At 36.7% G+C, this 18,679-nt stretch overlaps 1 protein-coding gene and 1 pseudogene across 1 annotated transcript in view; both read left to right on the forward strand.

Annotated features, from left to right (window-relative positions):
* Nucleotides 1-6,450: 6,450 nt before the first annotated feature.
* LOC132111932 (codanin-1-like) lies at nt 6,451-7,113 on the forward strand (annotated as a pseudogene).
* Nucleotides 7,114-9,709: 2,596 nt separating this feature from the next.
* LOC132111933 (uncharacterized) overlaps nt 9,710-18,679 on the forward strand; it is a 31,599-nt gene continuing 22,629 nt past the window's right edge. Inside the window, exons 1-3 of the mRNA XM_059519543.1 lie at nt 9,710-10,036; nt 13,998-14,067; nt 16,724-16,852. Of these exons, the coding sequence (XP_059375526.1) occupies nt 9,990-10,036; nt 13,998-14,067; nt 16,724-16,852 (246 nt within the window). The 5' untranslated portion in view covers nt 9,710-9,989. The remainder of the gene's footprint in view (nt 10,037-13,997; nt 14,068-16,723; nt 16,853-18,679) is intronic.

Below are 18,679 nucleotides of genomic sequence, written 5' to 3' on the forward strand. Positions count from 1 at the left end.
TAAATATTATCAAGACAATTTTCCTAATGGTAGGGGTTACTGGGGGAACTGTTGACAGTGTTAAGATGTCTTGTAGGAATTTATGCTAATGTATTTTTTCTTATTAGTTCTTTAGAGAACTGGGTGTCTAGATGTTCTCCAGAAGATTCCACAAATGTGTAAATCTGAGGAAACCCGGAGAATCTTTTTACAGAGTATTATTTATAAATAGTTTTTTTTCAGCTCAAGAATTGCATCTGAATCTTAAAGGGATATGTTAAACTAAAAATATGTATCTGTCATCATAGCCAAACAGTTGACGGTTCTTCAAAACCAACATTCTTCAACATATTTTATTCTGTGCTCAGCAAAAGTTTGGAACAAGTGGAGGGTGAGAAAATGATGACAGAAATTTTAATATTTGAACTATCCCTTTAAGGAGCAAGACAGATTAGCAGTGTATTAGCTAATTGTCTTGGAATACTGTAATGTAATGAGTGCACTTGACCTTCAGTCACTATTTCCACTCTATTGTGTATTAGATAAGTGAGTTGAAAGTGTGCATTATGTGCATACAGTTCAGTAGCTGGTAAAGGATGACTGAGGCTCAGGCTGCACTGAGAGAAAAGAGCAGGTTTATAATTTCTGACGGGTGAAGGGAAGCCCGTGTCCTCATTTGGACAATCAAAGGCCTGTTACCTGCACTTCTATTATGTTCTATTATAATAACTTTACTTCTTTTCTAGTGCAATCCTAGGAAACACCCAGTAAACTCCCAGTATTTATTGTAAACTACCCACACAGTTATAGAGTTTACCATGTAAATATTTCCTAAACAAATTGATTTGGATGTTAACACATAGAGACAAGAAGTTGTAGCCAAATAGGCTGATAAACACAAGGAAGGCAAGCCTGTGCATGCAGTGCAAACAAGCAGAGCTTATTAAGATTATTCTTATTATGTTTGTACATGGTCTGCATGGGTCTATCTATATAAGGTTTCCAGTTTTCCATACAGAGACTGTGCAAGTAATTGTCTCATTCTTTTTCATTTACAAGCTGCTCGTTTTATATAGTTTGCTCACAATATAGTGTCTTAATAAAATTTCTAGACAAATAATAATGAGTAGGGACCAATATAGGTAACAGCATTTTTCAGTATTTATTGCAGCACATAAAACTGTTCAAAGTAGTACTAAAACCCAGAAGAGAGTTACCACTCATGATAGAGTGAAAATTAAGAGAAGTAACACTTTTAAATTTACTGTTTATAAGTTTTAGAGCAACAGTTTCATAAAAAAATAGCACATTACTGGAGTATGTCAGGACAACATAAATTACAGTCACAGTGTTTTTATTATTATTATGTAATAAGTGTGGGTTGCTAACAACTTGCTAAATACAGTTAGTCATAGATATTTTAAAACGAAACTTGAAAATCTCTTGTCTCTTGTCCTCAGAACTGGTTGCTCATATAGGCTAAACCTAATTTCCCAGAGGAACCCATGGCAAACTAGTGTTTTAGACTTAGGTAAATTGACCTCATGACTGAACAGCTCTATTCAATGATGATTTCATGGATCTTATTCAGAGCAAAAACCACATAATTATTTAGGCTATTTATTTGTTTGCAAATGAAAATGAGGTTAGATGAGGGCAGGTTGTTTCATGACACATTAAATTCAATGAAATTATGAGTTACCAGTTGAGAATTAAATATGGCCCTGTGTTTGTTCTGTAGGGCACATCAGCCTTAAAAATATATAAAACATAGAACCTTTTTAAAAGAGTTACAAACGTTTTTACAGAACAAATCAAAAGGTTAAATCTGCATCTTTATACTATATGTGTCTGAATGTAGCTAGTGGTTAGAAAAGATGTAATTTGTATCACAAAACTAAATTAAATTGAAATAAAACAAACATTTTAGAATTTCCCTAAGACGTTCTTTTTTAACAGTTTTACTCAATAATGAAATGTAAGGTACGACCGCAAGTGTACTACGAACTTTTATTTTGAAGTTTTGGCAATGTTAATCAGTTTGGTGAGGATTGCGCGCGCTGCAGCGCGCAGCTAATCCCGGCCCTGACAAGAGGCACGTCACTCTCTTGCTCCTCCTCTTTGGACTCGTTGCTGAGCGAGACCCTGCTCTCTGAGCCTGATCCTACTCTGATCAAAGCGCGAGCCGTCAATTCACGCAGCGAAATGGAAGATGCTTATTTTCCTAAAATTCAGTCAGCTCAACTAAAGCTACGTTAGCAAACAGATTAAGAAGTAGATTTATTTTAATTTTGATGTTTACAGTTTTGTTTTTAAAGCTAAATTAAATATACATTTAGCCGATAACGTAACGCCACAGAACATCTTCAAGTGGGAACGTCATCAACAAGTTTCTTTTTGGAAAAAAAAGGAAAAAAACAAAACACCTTTTGCGGGATGTAACGTTACATATTTCATACATGACACCTTTTTTTACGATGTGTATTATACAATAATGTTTTAGTATCATAGTGTTTATTAATATTTTGAATTATTTTTTTATTTCCAATTTTTCATTTAAATGATATTCTATCTTTAGCTGTTGTTTTATTTCAACATTTAAATTACTGAATTTTTTTTGGTTCCAATTAAAGATAACACTGATAAAATTTTGTGCACATTAAAATCAAAATAAAATTCACATTTTTGCTGGATGTTTTTTTAGTGTGACATAGGTTTTTTTTTTTGCTGAGAAATTAATTGTTTTTCCAGATAATGTAATGTAAATGATTCCATAAGTAAAATTAATTTTTATTTTTTAGCTCAGTTTCATTTAAATGTAGTCAGTGTCTTGGATCATAACTTAACTTTGATGTTTCTTTTTCTCTTGGCAGATTTATGAATCCCAAAACCTTCTATTCAAGTTCAGAAAAGAGGATTTTGTGCCTTTCCTATTGAATATTTTGAGGTCTTGTAGATGTGCTGGAGAAAGCTTACCTGGGAAATGTCCACAACTGTGTATTTTTCAGTGAGGGTGAGGGTGTTTTCTGTGAGAATCAGTTTGAGTGATGTTTTTTTTCTTCCAGGATTCTTTGATGAAAAGAAAATTCAAAAGGACAGAATTTTATTTGACACAGAAATCTTTTATAACTTTATAAATGTGTTTACTCTCAAATTTAATCATTTTCAATGCATCCTTGAAATTATCCTAAACTCTATTGTATACCTAGCAGATTATAGCAGATTTTTGTCATCTGGTAAGAGTACAGTAACATATGGATGGCCTCAAAGCTAATAATAAAGTCAAAACATTCATTTTGATTTTATGGGTTCTTTAAGGTTAAGTCTAATTCCTGTCATCTTTATACTAGCTGTCAGCCGGGGAGAGGAGAACAGGTGACATGGAGCAGACGGCTCGACTTCTGGCCAAGTTTTTGGGCTTCATCTCTTTCCTGCCTTACCAGACCTCTGAGCTGCCATCAAGAGACATGCTGCGAAGCAATGTATGCATTGTATAAAGTCAAGATTTTATTTTGCCTAGAAAATATGCATTTTCACAACCTAATTTGTTTTTATATATGTGTATTGTCAGAGTTCTCCAGTGCTGGATGTGTGTGTGTGGTTTTAAGGAGCTCAGTGCATCGGAGACACATTTTTACTATTTTGCAAGTTGTCTGAGCAGCACAGCCAATCTAATTTCCCTATTTTAAAAACAAAGCCTTACAAGGTAGCAAAATATAAAATAAAATCTTTTGTGTTCAGCACAAGAAAGAAATGAATACAGGTTTTTTTTTTATATACAGTAAATACATATTTTTCGGGCTATAAGTCGCACCTGAGTATAAGTCGCACCAGTCCAAAAATAGGTCATGATCAGTGTTGTGGGTAACGCGTTACAAAGTAACGCGTTAGAGTACTCTAATTACTTTTTTCCTGAAATGTGTAACTTAACGCGTTAGTTTCGTGCGTAAGTAATCAGTAACTTCGTTATTTAAAAAAAAAAAGTAATCCGTTATTTTAAGGAAAGGAAAATCCCGACTGCATCCTGCTTTTTGTCAGACAGTAGGCCTAGGTCTACTGTGCCACCTGCGGATGTATCAGCGGAACCGAAGCTCTGTGATCGTAAAGTCAATGGCTGTGATACGTCTGTGCCCTGCGCCTGACCCTGTGTGTGTGTGTGTGTGTGTGTGTTTTTTTTTTTCCGAACTCCCGGCAAAATGGCAGAGAGGACAGCGTTTGGTTTATGGACTGTGTTAAAGCGAATTTAGGCTTGTGACTGTGAGTGACACTTTAATAATAATTAGTTCGGCTATTAAGCGATTTGTCATTTGCCTGTGTGGCAGTAAAGGATTTAATTCGGTTTGTTATCATTTTTGTTTGACAGGCAGCTGTTAATTTCTATTAGATCGTTGGCTGGCTGGTTGTTCATCATTTCTAAATGGATTTAAATCTGCAAGTAAGTAAGTGTTTACAAGTAAGCATACTTGTACTTTGATAACTGCATTATTTAAAGTTAAAGAAAAATCAGGAGTTATCTTGTGGTGCTCATAATATACAGTAGCCTATAGGCTCATAATATACAGTAGCCTAGGCTAACCGGCCTGGGTAGGCGCGAATTTTGATTAATAATATGTTCTGTGATAATAAATAAATAAAACGCCATGTGGAGAATACCCTATTGCTGACTGTCTTTCCTGTTATTGTTATCCTGCAGTGTTAATTTAGTCGGATGACTGACGTTATTCATTGTCGGGAGTCACGACTTCTAGGTGCATTTAAAGGGGCCGGGGGCTGTGTCTGTCATGTGTGAGCCGCTGCAAACGGCTTTTAATTTTTGGTAACGCATGAGTACTCTAACGCGTTACTTTTATGAATAGGTAACGCTGTATCATAACTGATTACTTTTAATTGATGGTAACGTTGTAACCTAACTGACTACTTTCCAAAGTAACTATACCCAACACTGGTCATGATGAGGAAAAAAACATATATAAGTCGCACTGGACTATAAGTCGCATTTATTTATAACCAAGAACCAAGAGAAAACATTACCATCTACAGCCACGAGAGGGCTGCTAATTAATTTTGATAAATAAGTCGCACCTAACTATAAGTCGCAGGACCAGCCAAACTATGAAAAAAAGTGCGACTTATAGTACGGAAAATACGGTAATAAAAGAATTGTAATTTTTGGGTGAACTATGCCTTTAAAGACTTGCACACGTCTAATATACAGGCACACATCAGTTTTTCTCTCAACTGTTTACTTTCACTTTAGACATAACCACCTGTGTTTATATGTAAACCTTGTGTGTCTCTGACTGTATTAGCACAATCAGATGTAAAAGATAACTTAGTCCAGTCAGTAGTCATTAGCTGTTTGACAGGATTTTAGTGTATGCACGCTTCAGTTTTATGTGCTCAGAAAAAGCGCATGTCAGAACAACACACAAATTAAATATTTAACAGGCAAGGCTTGTTAAAGCACATGCAAATAATCTATTTTGTATTTTTTACACACTGTTGAAGATGAGAACAGTTTTTTTTATTCATTGTCAAGTGATAGAAAGTGGTTCAACTGACCACAAAACTCACTGTTCGGATCATATCACAGTTTTTCGGATCAGCAAGAAAAAAGAAATTCTGTGTAATTAATACATTTTGCTTTCCGTTTATTACTTAAAGCTAAGTACTTCTTTGATACCACCGGAAAAGCTACTAACCTAACTAGAAAGACCCAGTACAATTAAAGACAAGTGAACAGCCAGTAAAAAAAATAAATACACAAATCACAAGCATAGGTATATATAACAGAACAAATTTATAAATAACTTGTTCTTGCGCTGGAATGGTCTAAAATCACTCGAGTGTGTAAATACATACAAATGGTAGACTTTCTTAATGCTATTATGGTAAAACTGTGCTATTAATCCACAGATCACATGCATGCTGAACCATCGGGCCTGGTCCATGTGATCTGTTTAACTCCTAATAATTATTTATCATATCACAGTTGACCAAATTGTGCAGCCTGGACAAAGAGATGGGTTATGAGCCTGTCAAATCTTTCTATTACTGTCCCTCTTTTAGATCCCTATCTTTCCTGAAGATCTCTTCTTCAGCACAGATCTAAAGGAAGAAGTTAAGGAACTGGAGGATATTACAAGCTCTCAGGGGCTGGTAAGTGGATCACTTATTTTTTGCCCTCGATACATTTAACCTTTTCCTTTTAAGGAGGGAAAGAAGTGTTTATATTTTATACACAATGTGTCTAAAACTGTATATTTACTTTTCATGACACCCGTCCATTAGTGGACCAACAGCTTCTCTATACTTGGTGTCCATATTTAGGTGAGAGTTAACTGTTTGGAAAAAAAAAATGCCTTAAAATAATGTATTTTAATAAGCTTCGTTTGGAATATATTCCAGGATGATGGAGGTATCTTTACGTAACTTTTTTGGGCAGGGGATTTTCCTAAACGTCTTGCTGCTTTTGTGGCTGGTAGTACATCCAAGAGTGGAGGCTTGATTTACAAGATCACCTGCAGAACTGAGGGGACCTTCCACCACCCGTTCACAACAGAAACTTCAGGTACGCTGCCAGCAAATACCTTCCATATGTTGAAAAATTGTGGGCATATCATCCATGTTTGGCCATTCATGTGTTTCCCATGTGTTTTAACATAGGTTGACCTGGAACAGGCCTTCTTTCACAACCAGCCTCCATCTCTCAGACGGACTGTAGAGTTTGTTGCTGAGAGAGTCGGTTCCAACTGCGTCAAACACATCAAGTCAGTCTCCCCCCATTTAGTCAGTTTTCTTGTCTTTTTCTGCAATGTAAATCAATTAACATGTTTTCATCATTTCATATTTTCCTAACTCTGTGTGTGGTAGGGCTATGCTTGTGTTGGAGCTTGTGAAGGTTGGGGAGAAAACTCTCAGAGATGGTTTGGTTTTGGATGATGTCAACACGGCCAAGCTAAACAATTCTATCTCCGCTGAGCTGTGTGACGCAGGCATGCAGGCTCTAGAGAGAGCAACCAGGTCAGCAGCTCTCTTCTCTTATTTTATATATATAATGTTGTTGGACATGTTTTGGTCTAGTTGTCCTCGGTCACATCCTGTCGTGATAGGTTTTGCAGTGTGAATGCCCCTGGAGATTACTACTTCCTAATTCTGTTGTACAAGAGAGAAATGCTCAAACACAGTGTTTGTCTTGGGTGTACAATGTTGTACAGTAATACTATCAAGTTCATTTATTTACTTTGCGATATAATTAATATTTTGTGGTGTGGTTTAAGTCCTGACCACTTCTGAGAGTATCACAACTCGTTTGGCTACAGAAAAGGCTTCCAGCTGGCTCTCCTCCAACGTCACAAGTAGTGAAGCCTAATTTTAGTAAAGTTTTAAAATGGCAAATGCTCCATTATTAATTTTGTAGCATGTTTAAAAAAAAAGGGATCTGAAATATTCATGTTTGAATTTATCCCTCAGCACTGCTGAAGAGGGAGTGTAAGAGTGCGTTTGACAGGATGATGAAGAGTATGCCCTCATCCGTCAGTTTGGATGCTGGAGAGAGCAAGGGATCGAGCAGGATTTAGCAGGTCCAGAGGAGTACCTCAGGGCTCAGTGCTGGGTCCTCTTGTGTTTCAGACTCCACCCATAAAGTTCCACAGGGATCAGAAGTCATGATTGAAATAAAGGTGTTTATTGCTAATTGAGTGTCAGAAAAGTTGTGCAAATGAGTTTTTGTGGGTTGGACAACATCAGATGTTACTGTTAATTAAAACTAAAGCTATTTAAAATTATTTTCATTCATTTTAAATAATTAAAATAATCTGTCTGTTTTCTAATAATACAACAGGCTGTTAAAATAAAGCAGTGAGCAAACCTATGGTAATTTAGGCTAATCTTCAAATATGAACTAGTCAGATCATAAACCATGTTGTCTCATGTTTCAGGAGGTTCTGAGTGTTGCTGTAGGACCCAGATCTGATGAGCAAGTTTTCAGTCTTCATCAGATTGAGTCTTTGCTAGACAGAGTGGGACAAACACTTGGATGAAGAAAAGTAATCAGAACCCCATACCTCATATCTTTCAGCGTACTTGATTCAAAACTTTATAATCCACATCATTTAGTGTTTTAATACTTTATTTTGAATTGTTTACTTACACATTCTCTCTTTTTTCCTGGTCTGTTGCTAGCTTCTCTCTCCTGTGGTTGAGCCAATGTTGTTGTGTTGTACTGTTCAGTTGGCCTGCAAACTTGGTGAGACAGCAATTAATGGGAAATTGATAACAGTACATGAAGTCAATTCTGAGAATGATTAATATCCTATTGTGTCTGTTTGGGTTTGCTTAAATGTGCAGAATCCGGGGAGCTGCCATAGTGTCCTCAGCTGAGGGTAACAGGAGACCTGCCGTTAAAATTAATAGTTTTAACAACACTGGTGATTAAACGGTGCTTTGTCCTTTACTATTACAGAGGACTGACTACCTTTTCCTGATAAGACAGTTAATAAAGAGGGGTCTTTTTTAGGAGAGGAGGAAGTAGGCACCAACTGGCCAAAGTTGTCGGCATTATTTTGGCCAGAGATTATTGCTTCACTTATGATGTGTTTTAGAGATAGCAAAACATTATATTCTGATCCTGGAGTTCTTACAGATCACTGTATGATAGGTTTTCTCATTTGCTCTTGTAGGAGTCTGTAGAGAAGTTTCAGCAGCTCTCTCTGGCCACAGGGACATACTGCAGGTCTCTCAATGAGCACTAGGGGGACGCACGAGTCTACATTACCAACTGTACAAACACTATTGTATTCACAGCAACAAGTGATGCATGTTAGAACTAAAGAATGAATGTTCAAACCTACAATATATATGATTAAAAAAATATTTTAAAGTCTGATTTATTGTTAGTTGCAAGAGAATATTTGCTGCATAAGAATGCTGAGTTGATAAGATTTTAATTGACAGTTTATAAACCTTTAAAACACATTTTAGCAGGGCATTTCCAGTTTTCACTTATACTGCCTTGACAGTAGAGCAGGCTAAAGGCCATTCACTGTGCTATTTATTTGTTTTAAGTGTGTGTAAATGTTTCTCTGCTTGTTTGTTGTTGAGTATGATTGTTTGTATGTAGTTAGTATATATATTTGCACTTTATGTTGAACAGTGTTTTAATGCTAAACCTAATGTAATAAAATGTAATTTTGTGAATGTGTAAGTTTATCTCATGTGTTCTTTCATGTTGTTCAGCAGAAGTCCAAGACTGCACTTTTTTGACAAATTTCATGGGAATGGACAATTTTTAAATGAAAATTAATTAAGGAAATGAATTACATCAGGGACATTTTTACAGACAATATTAATGCTTCCCTGTATAAAAAATTACTAAAAAAGAATTACTGCTTTGAGGGTAAAGTTGACTTTTCAGCTGCCATCACCACTTTTGAGTGTCACTTGATCAGAAATCCAATGTTGAAAAACATTGGTGCTGTTTAATTTTGTGGAAACAGTGATAACGAACAGCATTCAACAATACAGAACTTATTTGAAATAGATAATGTCTGTAATTTGTAACCATTAACGCGTCCTTGCTGAAATAAAGTATTAATTCGTTTTAGAACTTTTTGAAAATTAGCGCATAAGGGATTGTAGTAACGTTAACGCGTGCCTTCGCCTTTTTTTCTTTTTTTTCCAAGTTTCCTACTATGGCGATTCGTTCAGCAAATCAGTAAATACCGTTGTAACTGACGTCATGCTGCTATCTTAATATTCATGAGCCAATCCTTCGCCATAGCAGGATTCGTAAGCCTTTCCTCCAGTAGAGACGGCAGGAAGCTCCAGCGCAGTTCAACTGTGACCGCAGCTGAATGTCTAGCCGATATCAGTAACATGACCCGAGAAACTTGTTATAGGTTTGCTCGCTCTTCTCGGGAGAATTCAGTTCTCTGGAGGGATTTAAATGGACTCTAACGGGCAGCTGAACTTCAATTCATCTTTTCCCTCCTCCGCCCGGTGTCAAACGAATGGCAAACGTGAAAGTCGCGATTCGCGTCCGTCCGCTGAACTCCAGGTACGATAAGCTTAAATTAATCTATATCGCATTAATTAACTGTAAAAGCGCATGATAAAAACTACTGAATACTGGTATGTGGAGTCAATAAACAGCCTTAAGTTGTTGGTGCTGTTGATATGTCTGGGAATAGACCTGCGCTGACAGCCAACTGAAACAAATAAACTGCCATTCAATAAAACTATTGCGTGAGCTCTTTACACATCTCATCATATTGCAAATCTTTATGATGTAATATATAAGTAATTTTAACCTTTAACACGCCAACATAGAGGTAAAAAATTAATTATAGCATATGAAAAAAATATAAGAATGTATTAAATATATAATGGATATATGCAGTTAATGCATATGCAGTGCATGTGAAGTTGTATTGAGCAACACTGTATTTGGTGCACTGTAAATGTACTATAATCTCCAAAATCTACTTGAATTCCCTTAAAACCCCTTCCTCCATAGGTACTGATACTGTATAATTTTAATATCACATTTGTGTACATGTTATGGATGTGGTTTGCTTTAGCTTTTTAAAAAGGAACACAAGAGTTGCCCCACAAGAGCCCACTGCCCCACCCTCCAGCATTAGCCAAATTACTACAGTAACTTATGTGGGTGCTGGATGGAGGAATGAAGGTGTGTAACATCTGCTGCATTATCAGCACCAAACAGAACTGGAAAATAGCTTGATATTGAGCACTTTCTGAAAAATAAAAAAGGGATATATAATTGTCTTTTCAAAACTCACTGCCATGATACTAGGGCCTTATGAGTGGTTGCTAGGATGTTTCTGTGTGGTTGCTGAGGTGTGCCAAAATTGTTTTTAGTGTACATCTGTTTTCTATAGTCCTTAAATATATATAAAAAAAAATTGCCTGCTTATTATTTTCCAGTTATTATTGGTACTTATTAATAATTGTTCTAATTATAATAAATGTTGGAGACAATATTTTTGGGGAAAACATGATACATATTGTTTTATTCTATGATGAATAAAAGTTAAAAAGAACAGCATTTATTTGAAATCGGAATCATTTTATAACATTCTAAATGTCCTTACCAACACTTTTGATCAAGTTAATGCATTCTCACTTAATAAAAAGCTTGTGAATGGTAGTGTATCACGCTTTCCACAAAAAATAATAATGTTTTCAACATTGTTAATCCTAATAAGAAATGTTTTTTGAAAACCAATGTAATTTTATATTATTATAATAATAATTATTATTATTTTAATAATTAATTTTAAGTATGATTTATTATTAATTATAATGCTAAGCACATAACCCAGGAGTTGACCTGAGCATCTTGATTCTCACTAATGTTTGATCATATTTGGTGCAAATATACAGAACTGCCATAAAAACGGACATCAACAACGAACATGTAGTCCCGCCCCAAACTCACACCATTGGTTGAGCCAGAAATTGACAGTGTATTGAAAGTGCCTCAGAGCCACGGTTAGTGATGGGATTTATGGCTCTTTGAGGGGATCCGGATCTTCGCGATCCGTTCCTTTCAAAGAGCCGTTCAAAAGAACGGCTCTTTTGGCTCTTTTTAAATATTTAGTCAGTTTTAAGAAGCCAGCTTGGGGGCATCTCAGTTTATCCTGGAAATAATTACTGGGAGGAAAAATGAGGTGAGATTTGTAGTCAAATAATTAAAACTCAGATATCACACACCAATATCTGAGTTTGAATTATTCTGAAATATTGATTATTACCTCGTTTGTCATGTGTGGACTATATTCCATAGGGTTGCACAAATCCCTCTGCTTAGACAGTGACATCACTATTTTGGATTTACCTTTAGTACAAAGTGTGTGTGTGTGTGTGTGTAAAGCTACGTTGACTTATGTTATTCATACAATACCTACTCAAATAAACATCAAAAACAAAGCCGGCTGCAATGAATTTCTGTGCAAAACAGCTTTTACTACAAACACTTTTACACAAGAACATTGTTATCACACAAGAACATTTTGATAGAAAACAAAAAATATTTAAAGTAGATAAAATTAGAATAAATAAAATGGAAATGTCTACATACTACATACTATTACTACTGTAAACTTTGCAAATAGGACATCAGTCCCTTCAAGTCAATGAACAATAACAAAGTGGGCTGCAATGAACATGCACAACTAATAACTAATAACATAACGCTATAAAGGGTTGGCCTGCGCTGGGTGCGCCCCTCCCCCTATAACTGTTCTGTCTCGCGGAGGAGCTCATTTGTGTGCATCTGTGTGAAACACGCATAGGAAAAAAGAACGACAGAAAGAACGGCTCCCCTCCATCCGCGACTCGGCTCCCATCGTTCATGTTTATGAGCCGTTCAAAAGAATCGGTTCGTTCGCGAACGTCACAACTCTAGCCACGGTGTGAGAGTCCACATACATTTTATAGTTGTGTGTGCGCATTAAACTGGACAGGAAAACATATTTTAACACTGAAAAATGACATACTTTAGAATGATGTTTAGGAAACCTTTCCCAGCCTCCTCTCATTGTCAGAGTTCAGATTTTTACACATGCTCCATGTCATGTCATGCTCCTACACTGGATTTCGTTCTCTTGCATCAGTTTTATCGGAAACCCGATGCTGGAGAGATTGCACAGCTGTCGTCGCTGCTCTCTCACACACTGACACACATATCCTGCACGCTCACACACACACACACACACACACCTGCTTCAGCCCAGCTGTGCGGCTCATGGAGGAGTTTTCAGAGGTCTGTTTTCATTTGAATCTGACCTTCTTTTTCTAATGCGGCGCAGCAGAGCTGTGTAGACGAATCCTCCAGACCCCCGGCCTCTCACTCCACTGCCCTGTCTGAAAATGATCACAGCCAAATAAACACACCACTGAGGATTCTAGAAGGTTTATGGTTAACCTAGAGCAAACCAAACCATGCAATATAAAAACAAAAATGTGAAATATCAATTAAAAACTCTATTATCTTGGGGAAAAAATTTCAGTATTTTTTAAAGAAATAGAAAGTTTAAAAGAACAGCATTTATTTATCATAGAATCCTTTGTAACTTTATAAATGTATTGCAACTTTTGATCAGTTTAACTCTTTCCCCTCCAGCATTTTTGAAAAAAGTTGTCAGCCACCGCCAGTGATTTTGATGATTTTCACTCAACTTTGATGGCCTCCAGTATATTTTGCTGTATAAATATTTGAATATGCAATACACAAAAATAACGATCAGAGCCTATACTTTTAAAGAAAGTTTTTTATTTTTTTCTGTAAAACATTTTTATTTTATTTATTATCAACACTTGAATAAAAAGTTGAGAAAATCACATTTTTATCAAAAAGTACATCTGGATAATATTCAGTACGATTATCAAAGGATAAATACAGTAAATCTCTTCCATCAATACCTCCAAAGCTTGCACAGCCATATATCACTTCGTGGATCAACATTTTACTCCGTAACATTATGCCTTTTTCATTTATATGCTGTCTAATGCTGATGATCACATTATTTTTCATATGTACATGTTTACATAAGAGATCGCTTGTTTCTCCATCCTGTTGATGTGTGTTTTTCTTCAGGAGGTTTTGTACTCGTTCAGAAGGTGTGTAATAGCGCCCCCGAGTGTATAACAGTGAAAACATGAAAAGCCGTAAAAACTTGTCAATGGCGGGGAAAGTTAATTCATCCAATTCAACATGAGCATTCTTCGCCTGCATATTTCAAATAACTAGGTCAAATTTGACACTTTAAATGGCCTTTTGCCCTCAAGCCTTGGTTAATGTCTGACCCTGTAAACTCGTTATTCTGAACATGACATTCTACACTCTCACACGTTCGGTCCTGAATGAGCCTTTAGCCTGTTTTAACAGTCAAACTTTTAATAAGGCACTAATTGATAAAAATTGTACTCTATATGTTTACTTAGCCGTGCACTGTGGAGTCTTGAACATCAGTCTGTTTATTTTTGTTCTGCAGAGAGTGTCTAGATGGAGGGCGATTTGCTGTCCAATTGGAAGACAAAGTGGTGAGAGTACGAAATGTGAAGGTAGGTCCATTAATGTTTGAATATTAGTTCATATTTAACATTTATAATTATTTAGGTTTTTTTTTAATTTTATGGTGCCAGAAAGTGGCTGCTTTTTTAAAATTGCTAAAGAAATTGGCAGTTGTTGACATGGTTCTAAGAGTTCAAAGAGGAGGTGGTGTCAGGGTTAAAAGGCTGCTCGCAGTATCTCAGCAACAGGAAGTTTATAGTTAAAATTATTCTCTTCCTGCTGGATTCCTCACTTGTTTATTTATGCCGCGTATGAACTACATGAACATATTTGATTGCAGAAGCAAAATTCACTATAGAATTAAAATAGTGCTTACAAAGTGCTTGTGTTTCATAATGTTTAGGCAAACCATGTCTATTAAAACATGGCCATATTATCTGATATGATTTTGTGTATTATTATCGAGCCTAAATATAACGGTGCTGAGTGCAGTGTTAGGTCTCATTAGTAAAGCTGTGGGCTACATTGTAAGGTCATTAAGGCAGCTGCGGGATTGCAACCATGTGAATAATTACACACCAGAGCTGCAAATTAGGGCTGTGCGATATGGACAAACAAAACCTATCACGATTTTTTGATCAATTTTGCGATTTCGATTTTAATCACGATTTTGACACACACAGACATGCTTTACAGTCATAAATGCAATCAGTATAAATTTGAAACATATTTCCAAAAGAAAACCAATGAGAGCTTTATCAAAAAGTTGTAATATGTCTCTAGAACAGACTTAAGTCAAAATAATCACTAAGTAAAGATGTCAAACAAAATCTAGACATATGGCAAAAGATTATAATAAAAAAATAAAATAAAACCCGTGTTCAGGGAATTTTTTATTTTTTTTTTGCCATGCATTGGTCATAAAGCTCACTGTAGCGGTGCCTCAGGTGTTATATGTTTTGCCCAATATATTTATTGCCCAAGGTTCACATGTACTCCATCTGCAGTGCGTATACAGTAAGTTATGTGTACGCGGTTCAGAAGCAGCAACGAGAGCGCGTTATTGTAACGCGAAAGCACATTAAAATAATGTATGAGCGGATAGACGCAGACACACGCAGATTTCCTTTGCTCTGTTAACAAAACCAGATGCGCATGCTCAGATCATACTGTATAAGGCTCAGATAAACGCTGCCTTAAAACGTGTCTCCTCTCGCTCCACCGGTGTCCTGTGCACTAACAACTCTCTGTGCTCATGCGCAAGATATTAAATCTTTTTGCACATTTCTATTTATAACCCTTTCTGTTTTCATCTTTTTACTGCGTGCAGCGTGAATGTTCTGATCCATTAACATGGGCTCGAAAAAAAGGCTACGCATCACAGACAGAGTGTGTGAACCTGGAGTTAGGCATATGCCCAGTCTGCTCTGTTCTCGCGCTCCATTTAGGTGCGCTGCATCCTGATTGGTTCAGATAACATACTGCGGGAGGTCGGGGCTGCGGAAAATCATGCTATAAAGCGATTTAGAAATCGCGATTTTGTTTCGATTTCGATCAATCGCATAGCCCTACTGCAAATGTAACATTGTCTGGGTGACTGGTTGGCAATACCAAGGCATATTTCTGCATGCTCCTCCAAATGCACAAGCTGTTTCGTGAAGATCTGTTTGACTGGGCGAATAATGACCAGAGGTATACATGATCGCTGTTTGCTGAGATCTGGGTAATAACTCGATGCTGACAGTCAGGTCATGCTCGGATGCTCATGTAATTTGTCTCCCAGTCTAACTACTTCCTAACTGTTGCTTTTGAGCCCGTAAGCTTCATGCACACAGCCTTGCTTCTTGGCATCAGTGTGCTGTAACATTATTAGTGGAAAAACTGGGTACATAAAGGGCTGGTCTCCCAGTAACTGATTAAATGGACTAAATAGAAAATCACTTTTCTCAATAAAGTGTAATGTAGTTAAAGTGTAAAGTTGTTAAATATAACTACTGCTCATAGTTACGGATTTCACCTTCCACCTAGCAAGCACAGAGCAATGCACTAAAAACAGCCGAGCTTATGCTACACCCATTTCCTACGTCATCCGCTGGACGCCACTCTTTCATTAACGTGCGTACGACAGATTACGGTTTATAAAGTTGTAATATTTTTCTTACACAAACTCATCACTTCACTTTAGAAGGGTTAGGGTTAGGGTATTAACCCTTTATTAACCCCCTGGAGCCATGTGGAGCACTTTTATGATGGATGGACACACTTTTTTGGCCTTCGAAATCTCGACCACCATTCACTGCCATTATATATATTGTATTTTTGGGCCATTTTTGAAAAGTTTGAACATGCTCTTGTAGTCCGATTTGAGTGGGAGCCTATGTTTGAAGAAAACATCTGGAAATAAGCTAAACAACGGAAAAGCAAAATAGTTAACTGATTTTCAGACACCCTGTTCATTATTTACAGCAATTATCTGGCATTAATTCATTCTCAATTTGAACAATAAGCAGAAGTTATTATGTGACGTTGACATCATATATGTGGTTAGGTAATTTCTCCAACAAGGGTATACTAGGGTAGTTTAACAATCAGATGTGTCGAGAATTTTGCCAAAAAACGCACCACAGAACGGCTCTGTGGCAGCGAAGAAGCACCACTCTTCAGAAAATTCCATCTTCAATGTATCTTGTTTATTTCTCTGTATAGTTGGAGGGGCGTTTGGATGGGCGATCGGAGGGTCTGGCTGACTCTAGGGAGAAGTTTATGGAGTTTGGGTTTGATTTCTGCTACTGGTCCGTGGATCCAGCGGCTCCCAACTATGCATCACAAGAGGAGGTGAGCTTCCACTTTCATGCCTGTTAAGTGTATCTGTGCTGATGATCTTGTCTATCTCCTGTGTCCTGGGTGGAGTCTGGTGAAGGATGATAGCGTAATCAAAACCTTTGACCCACTAGGAAAATGTCTGAGGAAATATTATCCCTCATCAGAATCAAAACACTGCTCAGAGTAGAAGATATTACATCATCTCTGTTAAAGACAGTCTTTACCTCCCTGCTTAATCTGAGATTCAGTTTATTTTAACCTGTGTGTGGGTGTGCAAAGTTGGTGATGAATAAGGCCAGAAACATACTCTTCTACAAGTACACAAATGTAGTTGTGAAGGCTTAACTAACACCCTTATATTAATTGAGGTGATTTCACTACAAGGAATATTTTTACTTGTAAAAGTTCTACTGCTCTTCATAGCAGACCCTTCCTGCAGTGATGAGAATGCAAAATGTATTTGTATTGTGTTTTAAAACATATTGTTTTTGTAAAATTGACTTTTTAGCTGCACGTTTCGTCACATGCTTATAGTTCATTATTGATTTAAAGGCCTGTGTACACATAGAACGAGTATTATAACAATAACTATATTATCATCCATACAAACACAACAACATTCTGTTTATTATAAGTTTGTGTGCTGCAGTTATGTCAGTTGTTATAGATAAAGTTGTAGGGACAAAATTACAGCCAATCAGAACATATTTGATGTTTAATATACAGATGTGTGAAGTGGATTACTGAAACAATGAGAATTCATTGACACAGCAAACACTGAAACCAAATGAAAACTGTTGATTTTGTTCTGGACCATTCCAGAAACCTGCAAAATGTTCTTACAAACTTCAGACCAAGAATCATGGATCTCATACATGGTACTCAAAGTTAAGTTAAGTTTTAAACAAGTGAACTTTATCTTTTAGAGAGTCAGTGTATCTTCTCTTCAGTCATGCCCTGGTGTTCCCTTCAGAGTGTCTTTGTCCAAATTGTAAGAAAGACTGAGCTGTGATGGCCCACGCACAGAGGATGACCTTGTCTGCACAGCACTTTTCTTTCTCTTCTCTCACTTCCTCTCTTTCAATTTTGCCCAGTCAGAGCTTTATGGCAGAAGCCTGGAGCTTGCATTCCTTGGGCGGCATGCAGCAAAGTTTGCAGAATTGTCCCGTCATTTAGTTTGAAGTCCACATGAAATAAAAATGGACTATGCGTCAAAACTGAAGTACTTTGTACATTACTAGTCTTATGGTGAACAATTCATCCATGCAAGTTAATTTACAGGGAAAAAAATTTTCTCTATAAACTTTAATCAAAATCTGAAAATTTCCTTCCCCTCTGGGATGATGTTTCTTCTATGTTGACGTCAGTTGGACTGTGCAGACAAGTATCCTAGATCCATTTCCCTCCAAACAGTTCAGCAGTTCAGTGCAGTTCGCTGTGAGCTAGAGATGGTGAGAAGGTGCATTTAAACTTTTCCCTTTAGTTTTTTTCATTCAGTACGTAATTGTGCGCACGATTTACTAATTCGTTCCCTCAATGTACTAAAACGTGCACACGATTACTATTGCGTTCCCTCGATTTACTATTGCATTCCCTCGATTAGCTAAATCGTGCACACGATTTAGCAAATCGAGGGAACGAATTAGTAAATCGTGTGCACAATTTATAAATCGACTGAACGAAATAGTAAATCGAGGGAACGCAATAGTAATCGTGTGCATGTTTTAATACATTGAGGGAACGAATTAGTAAATCTAATATATCGAATTAATAAATCTAATATATCACAGTTTTGAAGTGAAGTCAGTCGAAACGTTCATTTCACACAGACTTGAATTT

The sequence above is a fragment of the Carassius carassius genome, chromosome 31, assembly GCF_963082965.1.
Source record: "Carassius carassius chromosome 31, fCarCar2.1, whole genome shotgun sequence".
NCBI lineage: Eukaryota > Metazoa > Chordata > Actinopteri > Cypriniformes > Cyprinidae > Carassius > Carassius carassius.